General features: G+C 38.4%; 1 protein-coding gene across 1 annotated transcript; it reads right to left on the reverse strand.

The window, feature by feature from the left end:
* Nucleotides 1–15,154: 15,154 nt before the first annotated feature.
* On the reverse strand, nt 15,155–20,160 carry LOC126823584 (sulfate transporter). Its single transcript, XM_050552503.1, has 3 exons — nt 20,029–20,160; nt 18,349–19,575; nt 15,155–16,474 (listed from the first exon to the last, which is right to left on the reverse strand). Exons 1-3 carry the CDS (start codon nt 20,059–20,061, stop codon nt 15,671–15,673), a joined length of 2,064 nt encoding a protein of 687 aa, XP_050408460.1. The 5' UTR covers nt 20,062–20,160; the 3' UTR covers nt 15,155–15,670.
* Nucleotides 20,161–20,978: the final 818 nt, after the last annotated feature.

The following is a 20,978-nucleotide window of genomic DNA, read 5'->3' on the forward strand; positions in this document are numbered from 1 at the left end:
AAAATCTAATCGGGTGATAGTGTAGGCCATCGAAAGTATAAAAAAAAACCGAAATATAGATCTGTATTTTAATCAGATTGTTCATGAAGTAAATTCAACCGAGTAAAACCATACCATATCGAGTTCGAATTATATTATACTATAATCAAGGCAATTTGGCTAAGACCATTTTCAGGCAAATTCGTATAAGAACTAACTACGATTAATCGAACTAGCAATGATTAGTTAAACAGGCATTAAGCAAGAGGTAAATCTGCCTATTGCAGGTTTTTCTTTGGGCCTGAAATGTTATATAAACTATTAATTAGACATTTATTAACCTATCCAGACCATAATCAACTCTCGATGCCATCTTATGTCTGGGATTTTCACTGAATTTGAATCGGATCTGCAGTTCAACGCGCATTGCTGATTAAACGCAAAAATGGATAATCGAGACTGACTGTAGTAATGATGATTATTATAGTGAGAACTGTCAGCTCTTTATCTAAATCTTACATAATGCCCCTTTAATTAGTTGATTTCTAAGATCAATCCGGGACATTATCAAACAACAACAAAAAGTAACAACCACTAACGCTTTAACAAAAGCTATATATATTCATCTATGTACATGAATATTTAACAAAACAAATCCAACTCGACCGTGAGAGATTTATTGCAGTTAGACTGGTTAATTTAAAATAATATTGGGTTGATTTGGTGGGGATAAGTCATTTTGATAGGACAAATCTATAAACTTTTAAATTTTCGTTTTAAAAAAGCATAAGCGGAAGTGGGTTTATTTACTGCTATTAATTTTGGTTTTGACTTAAATTGTCGGTTGTTAATAACAAAATCAGTTATGTTATGACGTAATTTAAGAAAAAAAGCTCTTAAAAGATTTAACACGACGCCTAATAAGAAGTCTCTAGATATTTTAACAGAGCAATAGTTAAATCTTTTAAGAGCGCTTTTTTAAAAAAAAAAAAAAAAAATTACGTCATTACAGAAAGCCAGCTATGGGATATAACGTATTTCGTAAATGAGTCCTTAAATATTCCACAAGAGAAATCCTTTTTTGTAAAAGCGTTTTTAAATATCAAATTAACAAAACCCTTAAAATCTTAGCCAAGAAAAAGACTTAAATATTTAAAGGGGTATTAGGCAATATTAGACAAAGAGCTAATAGTTCTCGTTATAATAGTTAGAATATAGATAGTGAAAAGAGACTATGCTAAAAATTTCAGTCAGTTACTAGTGATTCAATTTTAGGCTAGTCTCGGTCGTCATTGCTACCGCTGTTACGATAAATAAACAAAGTATCGATTATTCATTTTTACGTTAAATCATCCATCACAAAACGTATTCAAATCCTCTAAATATCGCAGGCTAACGATGGCATCGAGAGTTGATTATGGTCTTGATAAGTTAATTAATGTCTGATTAATAATTCAGATAACATTTCAGACCTAAAGAAAGACCCGCAATAGGCAGATTAACTCTTGCATAATGCATGTTTAACAAAGCAATTATTCTTTAAAACCTTAACGAAGAGCTCCTAAAATGTTTTTAAAAAGAAAACCTTAAAGATGTCTTCCCACGAAAGTATTTATATGGTAGTTATTTCAAATAAAAGTATGGCAAATTTGGTATATATATATATATATATATATATATATATATATATGGAAAGTAGAGACACACAATTTTAGTATAAAAATACTGGATTCCCTGAACAACAGACACTGGGGTGCTCACAAGGCAACAATGTAAAGATATCACTAACTGGCAACATGACTGTTTATTGTTTAGTAATGAAAGTTAGCACTTCGTATGTGTTGATCGAACATCGAGAGACTTAAACGTATAGCATGATGCGATTAAACATTGACTGAAGATAATCTAAGAGTCCGTTTATGCTTCGATATTTATGCTAAATGGACAGAGACTAACGACATGGGAAATGGATCCATCCAAAATAAAGTCCCACAAAAGGCTGACTAAAAAAAAAAAAAAAAAATGAATCGTGAGATAAAAATGTTTTAAGAGAGATTTGAAGCAAACTTTTGATTGATAAATTATTTTGTTTTGGGTACAAATATATCATTGAATCATGGATCACACATTTTTTACGTGGGGAGGTATCTTTAATGACTGGGGGATTTAACATACAATTTTTCACTGCTTAATTCACGTTGAAATGTACTCATATAGATTATCTAACCTTTGATATAAAAAAAAAATAAATATCACCCCTAGATAATTTTACCCAACCCAACACTGTATACTTATTGTTAGAAGACCCAATAGTGATATGAAGGAATTTTTTCACCGGAGTCTGTCCGCCCATTAAGGACTACTGAGATGAATATTATACATGCTTGGGCTCTTAACGGCGGGTTTGTTCAGATGTCCAAATTGTCAGTGACTGTTCATTAGGAACAAATGTGCATGTATAAAGACATTTAAAAAAATGAACTGAAATGAAACGAGGTTTAACGTCGTACTGTTCTGCTCCTACTGGGCTAATGAGGATGGGACATTTAAAGAAAAATATATATATATGTGAGAAAAACCTTGAAATGTTAGAATAGAAATTAAGAAGAGAGAGAGAGAGAGAGAGAGAGAGAGAGAGAGAGCTAACACCGGGATCGAACTCGGAGAACACACACTAAGTCATTGTGGAACTAACATATGGTTCATTCTTTTTTAAATATTTTGCTTCGTGGTTGGGGTCTATAGAGCGAAGGACCCGGAGAATACACACGATGTAGTACAGACGACCCTAATCCATATCATGTATACAAGCTGAGATTCCAAAACACGCCATTTGACGGACCCTTAGAATATAAAGCGAACGCCTAAGACTATTCGGCCACCCAACCCCCCAAATAGAAAAGCGAAAGGGACGAAAGAGACTAAATATATAAGTGTATACGAATCAAGGAGTATATATAATACGGTAGATATAAATGCTTATAGCGGTTTATTAAGCAGGAATATAAGTAAACAGGTTTGATATGTTTATAGTGTAGCTGGAGGCTGATTAATAGCCTAGTAGTTTTATATACCTGTCTCATGACAAGCTCACAAGTCATGATTTGTAGCTTTACCTGCGCCTTGCCTCCAGGCAAAATAAAATTAGGATTCTTTGTTTAAAAAATAGGCTTTAAAGCAACTAATGTTTTAATGTACATCAGTATGAAAAACATTCGACTTAAAGTAGCGAAGTCTCTAACTCAATATCGGGGGTTGGGTGGCTGAATGGTTAGCACGTGCGCGCTGTAACATAAAGTCTGTCATTGAGTCAACTGGCGTGGTTTCGAATCCCCGGTTGTACGTGGCAAGGAGAAGGGTCGCCTGTCCAACCTCGTGGGTTTTCTCCGGGTCCTCCGGTTTCCTCCCACTGCTAAAGACCCCTACGCGCAAGCGAATTATTGAAATAAAATTAAACCATGTGTTAGTCCCGAAATGACCTAGTTTGTGTCTAACTCAATATCATACAAAATCTTCGACATCCAAAACACGAATTATTTGTCAATTTAAATCATCAGCACTGGTGTTGTTAGCGTATCGTGAAAATATGGGCTTCTGATATTCAAAATTTAAGACAAAATAAACATTTTACCATTGGTACACGAATCGTGTACCATAATGCGTTTCAGTGCCATTTGTAATAAGGGACTCGACGAACGAGGCTAGACATATTTCACAAGTCATGTCAAAAGGTGAGGCCATATTCTTATCTGTTCGTTCGTTCGTTTCTGGAGTTTTACGTCCACTTCCACCTAGGGTGATATCGTAGACAAGTTTCTTATCTGGAGAACATGCGCAATAAATACTATGGGTGTAGACTGGAATAACCAGACGCTAGAAACTGCCATTCGATTGACACTTCTGGCGTATTTCACCGAAAATAACTGATTAGAAATTAGAGTAAAAACGGAAACGATTAAATGTAAATCAGTTTATATACATTCATATTACATTATTATATGCTTTGCGACCCATTTGTGTCAACTTCTAGATCCCAAATATTAGCGATTTAGCCCTTTTAAGCAGAATTTGTCAGATTATACGAGTATAGACTTTGAGATAAGAAATAAATAAATGATAGTCTTTCGAAAATAAAAACCCAAGCAAACACAATTTTGTTCAAAATCTAGGATTCTTTGTTAAAGAATAAGGTTTAGAGGCAAGTAGCTAACTGAATATCATCCACAGTCTTCGACATTGTAAACACAACTTATTGGTCAATTTAAATCAACATTGATGTTGTTATCTTATTGTGAAGAGATGGGCTTCTGATATCCAATATTTAAGACAAACTGAACATTTTAAAACTGGCACACGAATCGCCATTTGTAATGAAGCGACTCGATGAACGAGGTTAAACATATCCCATGTGGGAGTGTCAATGAAGTCAAAGACTGGCATTCAATTTGGACTCTTTGCGTATTTGGCAGACCAACAACTGGTTAGAAATTAAAATAAAACAGAAATGACTGAATTTAAATCAGTTTATATATAATTATATACATTCATATTACATTATTAAATGCTACTCATTTGTGTCCAAAAAATAGAGGTTAAGCTCCTTTAAATAGATAGCATTTGAAAGACATCTAAAGCAAAATAATCGAGACGTTCGGACCAGATACAATAAATAGTAATCTCTGTAAAAAAAAATGTTCAAAAATTATTAAAATAGATTAAATCTAGGGTCTGTTCATACTCCTCGCAGTGTTTCGTTTCATTAGACCTAATCCCATTCAAACACTACCATACTCAGCGCAAATTTCTGTCCCTAATTATGACTGGTTACCAGTCCGATAAACAACCAATACATTACTACGTACCAAAATCAATCGGGATTAACCAGAACTCTAAATATGTTACCGTAAAGTGTCTGGTGACAAACGCGACCACATTACGCCAGAACGCGCGAAATGTATTACACTCAATTAACCCGTGCATAACAGAATAGAGAAACTAATTGTGTGATAAACGAGGCTATGCGAAATAGCTATAATGTAAACATTGGGTAATCGCTGCGCATGTGGAATCTTTTTATCTTTTAAATCTTCCCAGACACGACTGAAGTATTAAGCATTTTATGCCATGAACGTCGAGCTCAAAATGGTAGTTTTGCTATCTACAGAATACTTTCTATCCCTTATAGTCGTTAAATTTAATTAATGAAAATAATAATAAGTTGTTAGGCTTTAAATTAAGCGTAAACCCTAAGGACTTTTACGCAAAACATCTAATTTCACACGATAAAATGTGATAAAACTGATTATTTTTAACCTTTAATTAAAAATATATAAATATGTAAATTATACACATCACCAATAGATTTTTCTATCGCCAGCAGAGGGGCTGGCAAGGGATAACGTACAGTCGTTCGGTGGGACCAAAAACCGAGGTCCCGTGTATACATTGGCGTACACGTAAAGAATTCGATATGGGAGTAGGCAGTAGCGCCGCTGTCCGGGCAAAATTGTCTTCATAACACATTGCATGGCGTCTGCCCGTCTTCATTAGACCAGTGGGAGCAAACAGTAGGACATGGTTAGCACGGACACGCTGTATCATAAGGTCTGTCATTGAGTCAACTGGCATGGTCTCGAGGAGTGGTCGCCTGTCCAACTTCGTGGGTTTTTGTCCGGGTCCTCCGGTTTCCTCCGACTTCTAAAGACTAATACGCACATGCGAATAATTGAAAATAAAATTGAACCATGTGTTAGTCCCGAAATGACCTAGTTTGTGTTAAGTGGGACGTTAAACCATCTCTCTCTGTCTATCTCAACTTATGAACTGAAATCTCTTTGATATAAGTTCACGAAATCTAGATACAATGTGCCTCGGGCATCACTTAATACAGCACTTTGATCTTAACATTGTACAGCGGAATGGAGCGAAAACCCGAGGACCCGTGTATTCGTTGACGTGCACGTAAAAGAACCCTTGAGGTTTGGAATTCAATTGTGCTTCGGGTAAAATTTCCCTCATATCACACTGTATGGCGTATATCCGTCTTCTTTGGCGCAATAGGACGTTAAACCCCATTTTATTTATTCATTCATTATGGTATACACTAAGAAAGGTGGGATGGGGGGGGATGGCCGAATGGTTAGCTGTATCATACGGTCTGTCATTGAGTCAACTGGCGGGGTTTCAATTCACCGGTTATACGTGACAAAGAGTAGGGTCGGCTTTGCAACCTCGAGGGGTTTTTCCGGGTTTTCCTGATCCCTCCCACTGTTAAAGACCAGCCATTGCCCTTTAAGCAAACTTGGCAGTACTTCATACCGTTCGTCCTGCTATATCTGCCGTCCTTTCTTTAATAACACCTTTGAAACGAGAACCTTAATTTCTGTCATGAATCAAGTGGTGTGGTTTCGATTTCCTGCTTGTACGTTACAGGGAGTAGGATCGCCCTACACCCTCATGGGCTTTCTCTGGGTTCTCCGGTTCCCTCCCACTGCCAGAGACCCCTACGCGCAAGCGAATTATTGAAATAAGATTGAACCATGTTAGTCCCGAAAAGACCTATTTTGTCTCGAGTGGACGTTAAACCTCATTTTTCTCCCCCCCCCCCCTCTCTCTTTATTTTTATTTTTCGGCGTTCGCCGTTGGCACTTTTAGGAAAATAAAAGCCACCACACCTTGTACGTGCTCCCGATTGAAAATCGTATTAATGTTCTGCTAGCCAAATACAGTTATTTCATTTACACCTGCATCTTATCCCTCATAGCACTCTGTCCGTCTTTATTAGCAGATGAGTAGGACGTTAAACCTCATTTCATTTCTTATCCAATAGATGATCTGGAAAGCTGGGGATCGCCATCTTAAGTTTTAGAAATACGGGGACTGGGTGACCGAATGGTCCAGCCTGGTGCTTTAGGTTATAAGGTTTGTAATTGAGTCAAATTGTATGTGACAAGAAGTTGGGTCCCCTGTCCAACCTCATGGGTTTTCTCCGGATCCGCCTGTTTCATCATACTGCTAAAGACCCTTTGCGCAAGCGAATTACTGAAATAAAACTGAACCATAGACTAGTTCCAAAATGACCTAGTTTGTGTTGAGTGGACGTTAAACCCCATTCCTCTCTCTCCTTCATTTACACCTGCATTTTATCCTACGAATAGACTGGGAGACTAGGGCTTAACATTTGAATATCTAGACATACGGGTAAATGTTGTCTTACAAATTAGTATCGTTATACAAGTAGAGGCTGAAATCGAAACATGACATGCTTCTTTTTACATAAATATATAGCTGTGTGCTTGAAACCAACACGGGTGATTAATGGACTGACAACGTTGTTTTAACGTAGAGTGGTTAACTGGTATTTTAAACCGGCTAAATGACTATGTCATAGTCCCCAACATTAACGGTAGAATAGTCTGGTGTATACTCCGGTTTGTGTTCAAAGCATTGTTTCTATCATATATTCATTGAAATAACGTCGAATAAAGAAACGTGTGAAGCATTGCAATCGTTTAGTCCTCACTCCACTCTCATCCTATACATAGCCTGTCACTGAGTCGACTAGCGTGGTTTCGAAGCCCCGGTTGTACGTGACAAGGAGTAGGGTCGCCTGCCCAACCTCGTGGGTTTTCTCCGGATCCTCCGGTTTCCTCCCACTGCTAATGACCCTTACGCGCAAGCGAATTATTTAAAGACAATTAAACCATATGTTAGTCCCGAAATAACCTAGTTTGTGTCAAATAAAGAAACGTGTGAAGCATTGCAATCGTTTAGTTTTCACTCCACTCTCATCCTATACATAGCCGGTCATTGAGTCGACTGGCGTGGTTTCGAAGCCCCGGTTGTACGTGACAAGGAGTAGGGTCGCCTGTCCAACCTCGTGGGTTTTCTCCGGGTCCTCCGGTTTCCTCCCACTGCTAATGACCCCTACGAGCAAGCGAATTATTTAAGACAATTAAACCATATGTTAGTCCTGAAATAACCTAGTTTGTGTCGAGTGGACGTTAAACCACATTTATCTCTCTCTCTCTCTCTCTCTCTCTCTCTCTCTCTCTCTCTCTCTCTCATCCTATACATCTATGCACTTAAAGGAGCTAAATCGCTAAAACTTGTCACAAATGGGTCGCAACGCATATAATAATGTAATATGAATGTTTTTATTTATGGGGTAGATTTTAGAACTAATTTGGGGGCGCCGTTAATATTGCGGGTTTCTGGCTGCAAGCCCAGTCACGCGCCACCCCACCCCTTTAATCTGTCCTGTCTAAATGAGCAGAATAGTGTCTCATAGCTTCTGAACTCGACTAAATCTACTTGTTAAGGCCAGCTCAATTTTTGTCAAGGTCGCTGAGATGTAAATAAGGTTAGGACACGTGATTGTTGGCGAGATTGTAGCTTAGGGTTAGGATAAGCATTGGGGCTAGGGCTAGGGTTGGGATTAGCACTAGCTCTGTTTAGATCTCGGGACCTATGGCGAAAAATTGGGCTGGCCTTATCATTTAGCATTAACCGAATGAACTCTCTCCTGCTCAAATTCCGTAACACGCCCCAGATGCTGGTAACACTGAACATAAATCAAGTGACTAGAGGGCTGCTCAGAATATTGTTCTGTTTACGCAATACCTTGTCTTAGTGCAGAGAGGGCAGTAATTATTATTAAGATGAAATATGAATTTGATTTATATTTTTACAGCACGTATAAAACTTGTTTGCCGTGAAAACTCCTAGTTAATTTGTTAAGTCTTGTTATGAATGTTTTTTTTGATGTTGTTGTTCGTAGTGTTTAACGTCCGCTTCCACACAAGTTGATTTCGCAGACAAGTTGTCTTATTTTCGTATAATCAGCGCATGCGCATGCTTGTATCGGTTAACAGGCAACCCATATAGGACCGGATCTGATTCAAGACACTTACAAATTAAAGAACCGGATGTGATTTCCGACATTGATATACACGTTTTGGTGTAGCTAAAATCATTACTCAAAATTCGAAGGCCATAAACTTTTTATGTTATATTCTGGAAAGACATTAATACGTTTGCTTCGCCAGAATAAAATGTATAAATACAAATTCTATCATGGGTGCGGTGATGTCACTTGTAAGGGGTTGTATTTCCGCAGCGTGCATACAAACCCCTTATAGCTGATGCGAGCACGGTGGCACATCTATATAAATAGTTATGTCCGAGGATATACTTTTAACATATAGGCGTACACGGGGAAATGAAATGAAATGGGTTCAATGTCCTACTGTTCTGCTCCATCTGGGCTAATGAAGCTCGGCATATGTCATACAGTGTGCTATGGGTGCAATTTTGCCAGGGCATCGGCACTATAGCCTACTCTTATATGGAATTAAAACTTGACAAGGGATCTTTTACGTGCGCATCAATGCATACACGAGACTTAGGCTTTTCGTCCCATCCGAACGACTAGGCAGCTGTCCTTGTCAGGCCCTCCGTCCAGCACCACTGACACCACGCCGGAAAATCCCGATGAACTTTCACCGCCAATGCAGGGATCGAACATGTGACCTCCAGGTGTCTTACCCACTTAGTCACCGTGGACCCAGCACATGGAGACGCGGTTTAAAAAACGTTACTCATACCCTTGCTCGTAGGCCTACTATTAGTATTAAACCTAACTCGCGAAATCGACACTTTGGTTTCAGAGATTGCAGATATTTGTTAACTGGTCAATCTGGACAAATGTTTACCCCGTCATAGAAACAAAATACCACAAGCCAGCTGTAGAAGTACGTAAATTAAAAGCTTATCACTGCAGGCTATGGACGCCATTTTGTGACATCATCACATCAATCACCGACGCCATCTTGAATAACATCTTAGTCTAACAACATTTTTGATTGATGGATTTGTTCATGTGTCTTTTAAATATCATAGCGGCGTTTCTTTGATCTTTGCTTTTACTTACATCCAATAACATGTGCTACGAATTTTTAATGATGTATAGATGCGGAGAAATAAACACGACGTATACATCTATTACTTTGAATATGACAGGTGTGTCACGTGATATGTCTTTGGCCAATGGTAAACAGGTATACAAGGCGGCTATGTTTATTGGAATGACATTAAAGAAGGCCGTGATGTTGACGAATAGTGGTTTATTGATAAAACGCACACCTGTGGCTTATAAATTAAATATTTCCTGCAGTAAACACATTACAGAATATATTAACAAAATAATAGGCTAACTATTCACCTGTGAAAGGGACAAATTCTAAAATGAAATGAAATGAGGTTTAACGTCCTATTAAAGACGATATATGCCATATATAAGTGTGCTAGAAGATAAATTTTGCCCGGACAGCGGCGCTACGTTCTACTCTCATATAGAATTCCCACTGTCAAGGGTTCTGTTGCGTTCACGCCAACGTGTACAATGGACCCAGTTTCGGCTTTCCGTCCTATCCCAACGATTAGACACTGTCCTTGCCAGGCCCCACGTCCTGCCCAGCTCCACTGATAATTGGAAACCACGTGGGAAAATCCCACTGAACGAACTCTCTCGGCAAACACCCGGATCGAACCCCAGGAAAATCTGGTTAACGAGCCTGCGCCTTTCTCGCGGAGCAACCGGGGCCACCGGCACAAATTCTAGATTATAACCCCACCGCGGATACCGGCACAAATTCTAAATTATACCCCCCCCCCCCCCCCCGCGGATACCGGCACAAATTCTAAATTATAACCCAACCGCGGATACCGGCACAAAATCTAAATTATAACCCCACCGCGGATACTGGCACAAATTCTAAATTGTAACCCCAACGCGGATACCGGCATAAATTCTAAATTATAACCCCACAGCGGATACCGGCACAAATTCTAAATTATAACCCCCCCGCGGATACCGGCACAAATTCTAAATTATAACCCCACCGCGGATACCGGCATAAGGCACAAATTCTAAATTATAACCCCACCGCGGATACCGGCACAAATTCTAGATTATAACCCCACCGCGGTTACCGGCATAAATTATAGATGATAATCAAATAAAACGTAGTGCACTGTCGTTTTCTCAGTGAACACCAATCAATATAAAATATTTAACTAGAGAAATGATGATCATTTGTTATTATCAAAAAATGTTGGCATTCTGTTGATCTGAGCTGAAATAAAAATCGTAAATCATTAGATGACTATCCGGAAGAAAGATTTTAGTGTAAAAATGATTTATTACCATGTGTTATTACCATAAAGTGTCGGATTAAGTTAAATCGTCAACACATTTGCTCGGAAATAAAGCTGTTTAGGCGGATAGCCATTTCGAATTAAGAACCTCTGATATAACACCTATTACCCCACTTTGATAGAAAGCTCGATCTCGCATTAACTCCGTTATCTTATCAAGCCCTTCACGTAATACCCGACATTTTTCAGCACTAAATTTCGATTGGTTCCTGACCCAACCGGGAACCTACCAGATTCCTCGATAGAAAATATCATTGCGAGTACCAAGTCGCACGCTTTCCAACTGATTTGTCGAGCTCTTGCAAAGTTCAAGGTACGTACAATATCAAGGTTGCTGAAACTTTCCGCTTTTCGGCTTTGGCCCACTTCACATCTTAGTCAAAACCTTTCTGTTCTATTATCCAAGTAAGGTTGCTTTTGATTGGTTTTCCGTGGGTTTTTCAACGGCCATAAACGAATTTATTTCTTTCCGTATTTGTATCACGTGTCTGTGATAAAGGGAGATAACTACTTAAAAGTTTGAGAATTTCAGACTAAGGTAGTAAAACTCACAATCGTTGCTTCAGGAACACACTATTATCCAGAATATGCGAGCGTAAATAGTGTAAATCAAGTAATTCTTTTGTTAAAAACCTTTGAGTCAATCTGCTGGAACCAAAGTTACAGGGATTGTTATTGTTATTATTACACGTATTTGATTTCACTGTACTCGAGAGCCTGGTGAAATCAATATGATCGATATATTTATTCCCTCGATCGTCATGATCCTAAAATAAAACATCACTTGGAAGACATATCTACATGAAATATATCTGATTTCAAGATCACTACGCCTTTCAAGATAGGTCAGTGGTTTCCAAGATCACCAAGCCTTTCAAGATAGGTCAGTGGGTAGGACGCTGCACCATTGCACCACTGTATGGCGCATACCCGTCTTCATTAGCCCATTTGGCGCAGAACAGTACGACGTTATACACAGTACACTTCGTTTCATTTTTCAAGATAGGTCAAACCTGTTTGACAATCTACAAAATAACATTAACGACTGTGTAGCCGCCAAATGAAAATAGGCGACAACTGGCGTCGTGTAAGTAATGATCTTATTACTTATTAATACTTATTATGAGTTTATGAATAGCGAGATAACATTATAATTTCCATGGTCATTAAAAGTCACATATGCAGGTAAAAATAAGTTTGAAGAGTTGAGAGAACTTACCTTTAAACCCCAATAGATTAATATTTTGTTGATAATAAGCCGAGTTATAGATTAATTACCATGTATTATACACACCCACCTGTTGAACAGCCGACACAAAGATTATATCATTAATTTATGAATTTGCATTTTATCATTAAATTATAATGTTACGATTTTAAATAGTATCTACTAATACAAATCATAGACTTTTACATCACGCATATCGGTTAGTTCTAAATATTAAGGCCAATTGCATATTTGATCAAGGTCATGAGGTGTAAACAGGGCTAACGCTAACCCTAACCCGTACCCTTAACCCACAATTTCTTCAACAACCACGTGCTCTAACGCTATTTACATCTCGCGAAATTTAAAGAAATCTGCACTTAGCCTTAAAGTAGTTATGTCTCTAACTCAGTATCATTCAAAGTCTTACACAATGAAAGCACGAATAATTTGTCAGGTCAAATCAACATTGATGTTGTAATCTTACCGGGAAATGGTAGGCTTCTGATATCCAATATTTAAGACAAAATAAACATTTTACCATTGGTACACGAATCGTGTACCATAGTGCGTTTCAGCGTTACTTGTAACAAGTGACGAGAAAGAACGAGGCTAGACACATTGAGCAACTCATGTCAAACGGTAACGCCAAATCTTATCTGGGGAGCATGCGCAATAGACTAGAATAAACAGACGCTAGAAATTGGCATTTGTTTGAGACTCATGCCGTATTTCACTGGACATAACTGATTTGAAATTGAGTCAAAACGGAAACAATTGAATGTAAATCAGTTCATATACAATCAGATTACATTATTATATGCGTTGCTACCCATTTCGGTCAATTTCTATGTCCCAAATATTAGCGACTTAGCTCCTTTAAAGCAGCTAAATAGTCATTCTTTGGTACCTAGAAATGGACATTATGAATGTATTATGAATGTATAAACTGATTTACATTCAATCGTTTCTGTTTTTACTGTAATTTCTACTCAGTTATGTTCGGCGAAATACGCGAGGAGTCCAAATTGAATGGCAGTCTTTGGTGTCTACACCGGTAGTTTTCTCCTGTGGAATATGTTTAGCCTTGTTCTTCTAGTCGATTCATTACAAATAACTCTTGAAAGCATTCTGAAAAGCGATTCGTGTGCCAATTTTAACATGTTTATTTTGTCTTAAATATTGGATATCAGAAGCTCATCTTTTCACGGTAAGACAACAACATTAATGTTGATTTAAATTGACCAATAAGTCGTGTTGGCAATGTCGAAGACTGTGGATGATATTGAGTTACAAACTTGGTTCTTTTAGTATTTAGACCTAATCTATGAATATCTCATAAACAAGGAAGCCCTAGCTGGATCCCGATTGTGGCGGAAACATATACCCTCTATGTTGATATTAAAATCTGTTTAAATGGCCACCATTGTACAATGTAATTTATTCGCTATCAGTTTAAATAATCACGTTGTGTGATAAATAAAAAAATCATTAACATAAATGATTTCCTAATTGCCTATGAACATTAATATTCCCGAAGTAATGGTTACGAGCGTTATCAGCTCATGAACTATTGATATGGCCTACTCACAATGATGTTTCTGGTTAGGGATGCTTTCTTGGCCCCCCACCCCCACACCTTAAATCCGCACCTGCATTGTCTCCACACCTCTTCTGTTGCGCGTTCGCTTATTTATGAAAACCAAATAAAGGGATGTAACTCGAAATAAGTATGTAAGATACAGACCACCATCATGACTATTACGGTAATTTTCTGTCCCATATCGGGTTCAGTGTTAATTCAATGACATTTGGTATGTTTTAACAATCCAATAATCTTAACTTTTATAATCACGAAGAGGCCACCATGTCACAATATACTGATACAAATATACAAGGGAGATGACCATCTCGACCATCTTGGGAGGTTGGATGGCCGAATGGTTAGCACATGCGCACTGTATCGTAAGGTCTGTCATTGAGTCAACTGGCATGGTTTCGATTCCCAAGTTGTACGTGACAAGGAGGAGGGTCGCCTTTCTAGTCTCGTGGGTTTTCTCTGAGTCCTCCGGTTTCCTCCCACTGCTAAAGACCCCTACGCATAACCGAATTATTGAAATAAAATTTAACCATATGTTAGTCCCGAGTTTTTGTCGAGTAGACGTTAAACCCCATTTCTCAAAATCATGACTTTTCACAGATATCGGGCAGAAAATGTAAATCAAAATACTCTTCTCCGATTCTAAAACTGGGTGGGGGGCAGTAAGAAAGAAAGAATAGATGATCTGCACTATTAGTCCTGTAATACTTTCCTCCTGTGACTTTAATATACCCACGCATACCTTTGAAATAAGCCTGTGTTCTTAATCTTTATATCCACAAAGAGCTCTAAAGGTCACAATTACTTGATAAAGTAACTTGAAAGATGTTCATCATCCACGAGATTGTATAAATAGGTGGAAACACCAGAAATAAAATGAAATGAAATAGGGTTCAACGTCCTACTGTTCTGCTCCGACTGGGCTAACGAAGACGGACATATGTCATACAGTGTGCTATGAGGGAAATTTTGCCTGGGCAGCAGCGCTATGGCCTACACTCACATCGAATTCCATCTGCCAAGGAGCTTTTCATGTGCACGACAATGTGTACACAGGACTAGACAGTTGACCTTGTCAGGCCCTCCAATTTTCGTGTATATTCAAATAAACCGTTGTATACATGAACAGATTGGTACACTTGTAGTTTTTATTTTATAATGGAATTATTTACAAATGTACAACTATGTCAAATACAAGTAAGTAAAATTTAAACACTTGCGACCAACGAAGGAATAACCCACGGTACTGGGTGGGTGTGTTGAACGACACTGCGGATAGAAAATGATAAATTAAATGTTGAATTATAAACAGAATATGTCAACATTTTCTTACTCTAGCGGTGTAGGTGGTAAAGTCTAAAAATTAGAGCCAACTGCAGATTTCGTCAAGGTCGTGAGATGTAAACAGGGCTAGGGCACGTGATTCTTGACGAGAATGTAGGTTAAGGTTTGGGTAAGGGCTAGGGTTAGGTGTAGTGTTGAGGTTTACATCTCCTGACCTTTGACCAAATCTGCAGTTGACTATAATATTTAGACCTAGCCGAGCGTGGGTGGATGGGTGGGTTCGTGGAGATCTATCCACGATTTACTTGTTTTGAAGCAAGTGTTGAAATTTTGCGACTGTCCCACGAAAGCTTTTATTTACGAAACGAAAATTAGAATGTTAGTCAAGGAGTTGCTGGTGGTGGTTGTGTGTAAACACGTGCATGTTGCACCGCGTCATTGACATCAAAAAAGATACTGTCCATGGGCAGTACATCAAAGAAATTACTATTTGCCAAGGCTGTGACTGTAAAAGGTGGCACTTTAGTCAGGAATATTTCTGTACCCATATGCCTATAGTCCACAACAAGCTGTCTTAATATATTTATACCCGTGATATCAATATAAGTGATATGACTACAATCTATAATTATATGATGGATTGTCTTCCCTTGTATAGGAGGCAATATCGCTAATTCTTGACCCTTTTCAGATTCCACTATTTCTAGCTTAACTGGGGTGTAGACTTGTTCGTACAGGTCTTTACGGAATATTTCCGCCGTAGCAAAATATAATTTAGAGTCAAAGGTGAATATTTTGACGCCGTGGACATCTTCTAAACCAACTCGTGATGATTTGTCCAGATACAGATCCTCGTCCTTGGCTCGGGCTAATAAATATCCCTTTGCCCATTGTGGACAACTGTGAAACATAACAGTTAAAATTGAAAAGGAGACTCCGAAATAGATCCCAATTTCTAAATCAGTAGCAAGACTTACACAGGCTGTCAATACCCATATAAGGAAATCTGATTTGCTGACCCTCCAATAATATGGTAGAACCCTAATAAGGGCGAACAGATCTTTCATGGCAACAATAATCATGGCTGCCAACACAGCTATGGGTAGATGGGAGAACAGCGGCCCAGCTCCTAGCAGGAGAACCAGGACGAACAGAGCCGATGATACACCACTCAATGTAGATTTTACCTATAATAAAATAAACAGGGATAATTATTCTTGAGCTCACAGGGGGTGGGAACGGTGGGTAGGGTAGTCGTGTGGTCAGTTCGAATCCGAGCAAAACCAGGGTATTTCAAGTCCTGCCTAGTCATTCAGATGGAATACAACTCGTGAGTTCGAAACTGCTATATTACGTAAATTGTTACCCATACAAAATTGTATAGCGAGTTAGTTATATATGGAGAGTCTTAAATCTGTCTTGAATCATTAAATCGAACAACAGTTCCAAAATCGTTCAGTAGTAACACAGATTTGGTGTGTGTGTGTTGGGGGTGGGGGTGGGCTGGCCGAATGGTTTAACGCTTGCTCTTTTTTAATCATGAGCTGTGTCAAGTAGCGTGGTTTCGGCTCCCCACGTCAAAAGGTGTAGGGTCGCCTGTCCAACCTTGTTAATTTTCTCTGGTTTACTTTCACAGCTAAAGACCCCTACGCGCAACCGAATTATTGAATTAAAAGTTGAACCATATGTTTGTCCCCTCTCTCGCTCTTTTTCATTAACAAATGTTTTAAGAATTGATAACCTTGCAACGTTCGACAGCCTCGGCAGTCGAATAAACATGATACGGCTAAAACGACCGAAAACGAATACGGTAAAAATGTATCTTAATCAAAATGGTCAAATGTTTGGTTAAAAGTTAAAATCCATGATTAAATTCTTAGTGGCCTCATTGGAATCCAAGCTACGGGATTATCTACCGTTGATATTTTGTTTTTTTAATTAAAGATAGATTAGTTAAGAGTTTAATAAAGAGTTGGTCATTCTTGCTATAATAATTCAAAAATAGATCATAAAAAAAGACAATATTGAAAATTTCATTTCAATTACTTTATTCTCAGCCAAGACATCATTGTTTGTAAGTTTGACAAGATGTGTGCACAGTGGTAACCAGGGCACTGGTATAATCGGGACTTACATGTAGGCTCGCTTTCCCATTTTTAAATTAAATTTTTAAATGGCGAACCGTTTTAATCTAGTTAAAATCTCGACTATCTGATGCGATCGAGAGTCCATTATGGTCTTTTTTGTGGTTAATAAATGTCTAATTAATAGTTTATATAACATTTCAGACAAACCTGTAATAGGCAGATTTAGCTCTTGCATAATGTATGTTTAATTAAATCATCAAAGTAAGAATATTTTACAGTGGATTTTAAAATTTGTCAAAATTAGATATATTCTGAAACAAACGGAAAAGACGATCAGTGTTTTTTAAGTTAAATCTTGACAAGATGTAGAGAGAGAGAAGGAGAGAGAGAGAGAGAGAGAGAGAGAGAGAGAGAGAGAGATGGGGTTTAACGTCCACTCGGCACAAACTATGTCATTTCGGGACTAACATATGGTTTTAATTTTGTATTCAAATAATTCGCTTGCGCGTATGGATGTTTAGCAGTGGGAGGAAACCGGAGGACCCGGAGAAAACCCACGAGGTTAGACAGGCGACCCTACCCCTTGTCACGTACAGCCATGGATTCAAAACCACGCCAGTTGTCTCAATGACAGGCTAACCATTCGCCCCCCACCCCCTACAAGATGGAAGCTCGGGATATTTTACAAAATAGAACTTAAATTACCTTTAACGTACTAAGCATTTCGGGACTAACATATGGTTTTAATTTTGTATTCAAATAATTCGCTTGCGCGTATGGGTGTTTAGCACTGGGAGGAAACCGGAGGACCCGGAGAAAACCCACGAGGTTAGACAGGCGACCCTACCCCTTGTCACGTACAGCCATGGATTCGAAACCACGCCAGTTGTCTCAATGACAGGCTAACCATTCGCCCCCCCCACCCCCTACAAGATGGAAGCTCGGGATATTTTACAAAATAGAACTTAAATTACCTTTAACGTACTAAGCATCATGGTACGGGGATGGGCTTGACTAGCAGGAAAACACATAAATAAAGAAGCAACTATGTTGGTAACACCATAAGCAAATGCTTCCTGATTATCGTCGATAGTATTGCCGTGAATCTGTGCACACAGTTTGGCCATTGATATTGTAGCTGTAAATATAACAACCGCTATAAGGAAACTATCAGCTACCACTCTGGTGAACATGTATCCTGATAGATCCGGCAGCTGGGGTGCTGGTACCCCAGATTTTACATCACCAACTATATCCACTCCTAGATTATACTCAAAGCTGCCCAATTTAGAAATGAGGGTAGCTAGTACCACAACTATCAGGTCAATAGGAACTGGTATCTTCATTCGATCTCTAAAGCGTTCATTCACACCGATATTTACAGCTAGAATTATAACTCCAGTAAAAACAGCGATCAGAAAATCAGCCCAGTTACCTTCGTGGATTTTGGAAAAAAGAATTATGTAGTACCTCAGTAACCGCCCTGGTCCAGAAACGATTCCAACCGATATATTGAGTGCTTTGCTCAGTTGGCTGGTTGCTATATAAATAGCACAAGCAAAGGTAAATCCTCCAATGAATGATTCCGAGAGGTACGTGGAGACGAATCCAAGACGCAGGATGCCCACTACCGTTAAAATGATCCCAACCACAAAACAAAGCGTCATGGATACCTCGACCTTGTAGGCCATCAGTTGATCTTGAATGGCTGGATCATTTATGGAAATATTTGAGGAAATATTCAGGGTGCTCCAATAAACAGCCTCTTCGCGCTCCACTACCGATGAGGTCATCATGGACACGATAGCGGTGGTTCCAAAAGATATATGAGGAGAGGTACCGAAAATAACATAGCAGATGAGTGGGAAGAAGGTAGTGTAGAGGCCATTGACGGGTTGAAGAGAAGCTAGGACGCCGAAGCCAAGAGCTTGAGGCAGGTGCATGAAGGCCACAGAGAGTCCAGCAATAAGATCATTCACAACGCAGTCTTTGATGTATGGTTTCTGAACTTCTGCAATGATTGGAATGAATTTCAAGAGAAATGAACATATCCTAGAGCAAGAACATCCCTTTAGAATGTCCTTCCAATCAACTGGTTTATCTTCACGCTTATAAGCAGCTTCCACTGATTCGTGTGTGTACAGCTTTCTCGTCAGACGAAGCATGGTGGTCTCTTTAGCGCCCTTGTTATCATTCTTGGCCTATAATTGAAATTGATTTAAATACATGTATTTGTATCAAAAATTGGGATAATTGTCAACATAGATTAATAAATTTGAGTAAATCAAAGCGGCGTAAAGGTTAATATTGTTCGAAAAATACACAATCGAGATCGGAAACTTTAATTTGAGTAAATCAAAGCGGCGTAAAGGTTAATATTGTTCGAAAAATACACAATCGAGGAAGGAAACTTTAATCTAAACTATTTTTTGTGACTGTCGCTTGTTTGTTTATCTGTCTGTTCAGGGTTGGCGGCTACACTAGGACTGTCCCGAGATTGAAATTTGTTGTACAGGGTTAGCTCGGACCGGGGAGTAACATAGGTCTGGTGGAGATGGAGTACCACTTCTGGTTGCAGAGTTATGCTACTTGCAGTGCATGGCCATACCCACGCTACGCCGTTTCTACCGCTAGTATTTAATAAATGTACTTACATGATCATCGATTGTGTCGGGTAAATTAACCATTGTGGTCAGCTGGCATCAGTTTAGAATAAACAATTCTTATTTAGTTCCAAAGAAGAGGTTTGGACATTTCAATAAAATATACCATCTCTCAACTCTGATTCATGTGGGAAATAAAACATTAATTCAAATATTACATCTAGGGCTAAAGCTTGAAATATTAACCTATCAAAATTCAATCTAGATATTTACATTTTATCTATCTTAATGAATCACATAGTTCATCAGTTAAATTATTCCAAGATTGTGCGATAAAAAACATTTAGTAATATATTAACATAGAATTATAGCGTTAAAGTACTATAGGTTTATTCCACTCACTAACCAGGGGGTAGCGGGTTCAATTCCGTTACTGGCCAAGAACGTTCCGTAGGATTTACAGCGTGGGTTCATCTTGTGTGTTTGGACCAGGATTTTTGTATTTCATCCATGGCCAGTTCCTGGTCTATAGTACGGTCGTGCTTGTTCTTTTATTATAAACACTATTTTCATTCGGATTTGAGCTTAGATAGAGGTACAGGTTATGCCTATGAGTAACACCTCTCTTTGATTAGATACATGTACACAGTATAATTATATACAGTATACATACATACATACTATAGAACACATAGGGTATATAATGGATGATATAGAGACATTTATTTCATAATTTTATAATTTATTCTGAAAGTAATGTTTGGTATTGGTTCTTCTTGTTATTGTTCTAGGATTGGCAAGCTGACAAGGGACATTGTCTAATCGCTCGGATGGGACAAACCGGGAGGAAAATGCCTGTATTCTGTTTTCCGGTTGGTATAGAACCACATTTCATCTAATTTTCATGTCGTTTGATATAATAGGACGTTATTAAGATTTCATATTATTTTTTAATAGTAATTTCTGTAATAGATATTGTCTGTATGATATTTATGATTATG

The sequence above is a fragment of the Patella vulgata genome, chromosome 6 (genome assembly GCF_932274485.2).
Source record: "Patella vulgata chromosome 6, xgPatVulg1.2, whole genome shotgun sequence".
Lineage (NCBI taxonomy): Eukaryota > Metazoa > Mollusca > Gastropoda > Patellidae > Patella > Patella vulgata.

Coding starts and splice junctions, on each gene's coding strand:
- LOC126823584 (XM_050552503.1), bottom strand. CDS start 20,061: ATGGTTAATTTACCCGACACAATCGATGATCAT. Junction 19,576..20,028: donor CCGACACAATCGATGATCAT/GTAAGTACATTT, acceptor TTTCAATTATAG/GCCAAGAATGATAACAAGGG. Junction 16,475..18,348: donor TGATGCTTAGTACGTTAAAG/GTAATTTAAGTT, acceptor ATTTTATTATAG/GTAAAATCTACATTGAGTGG.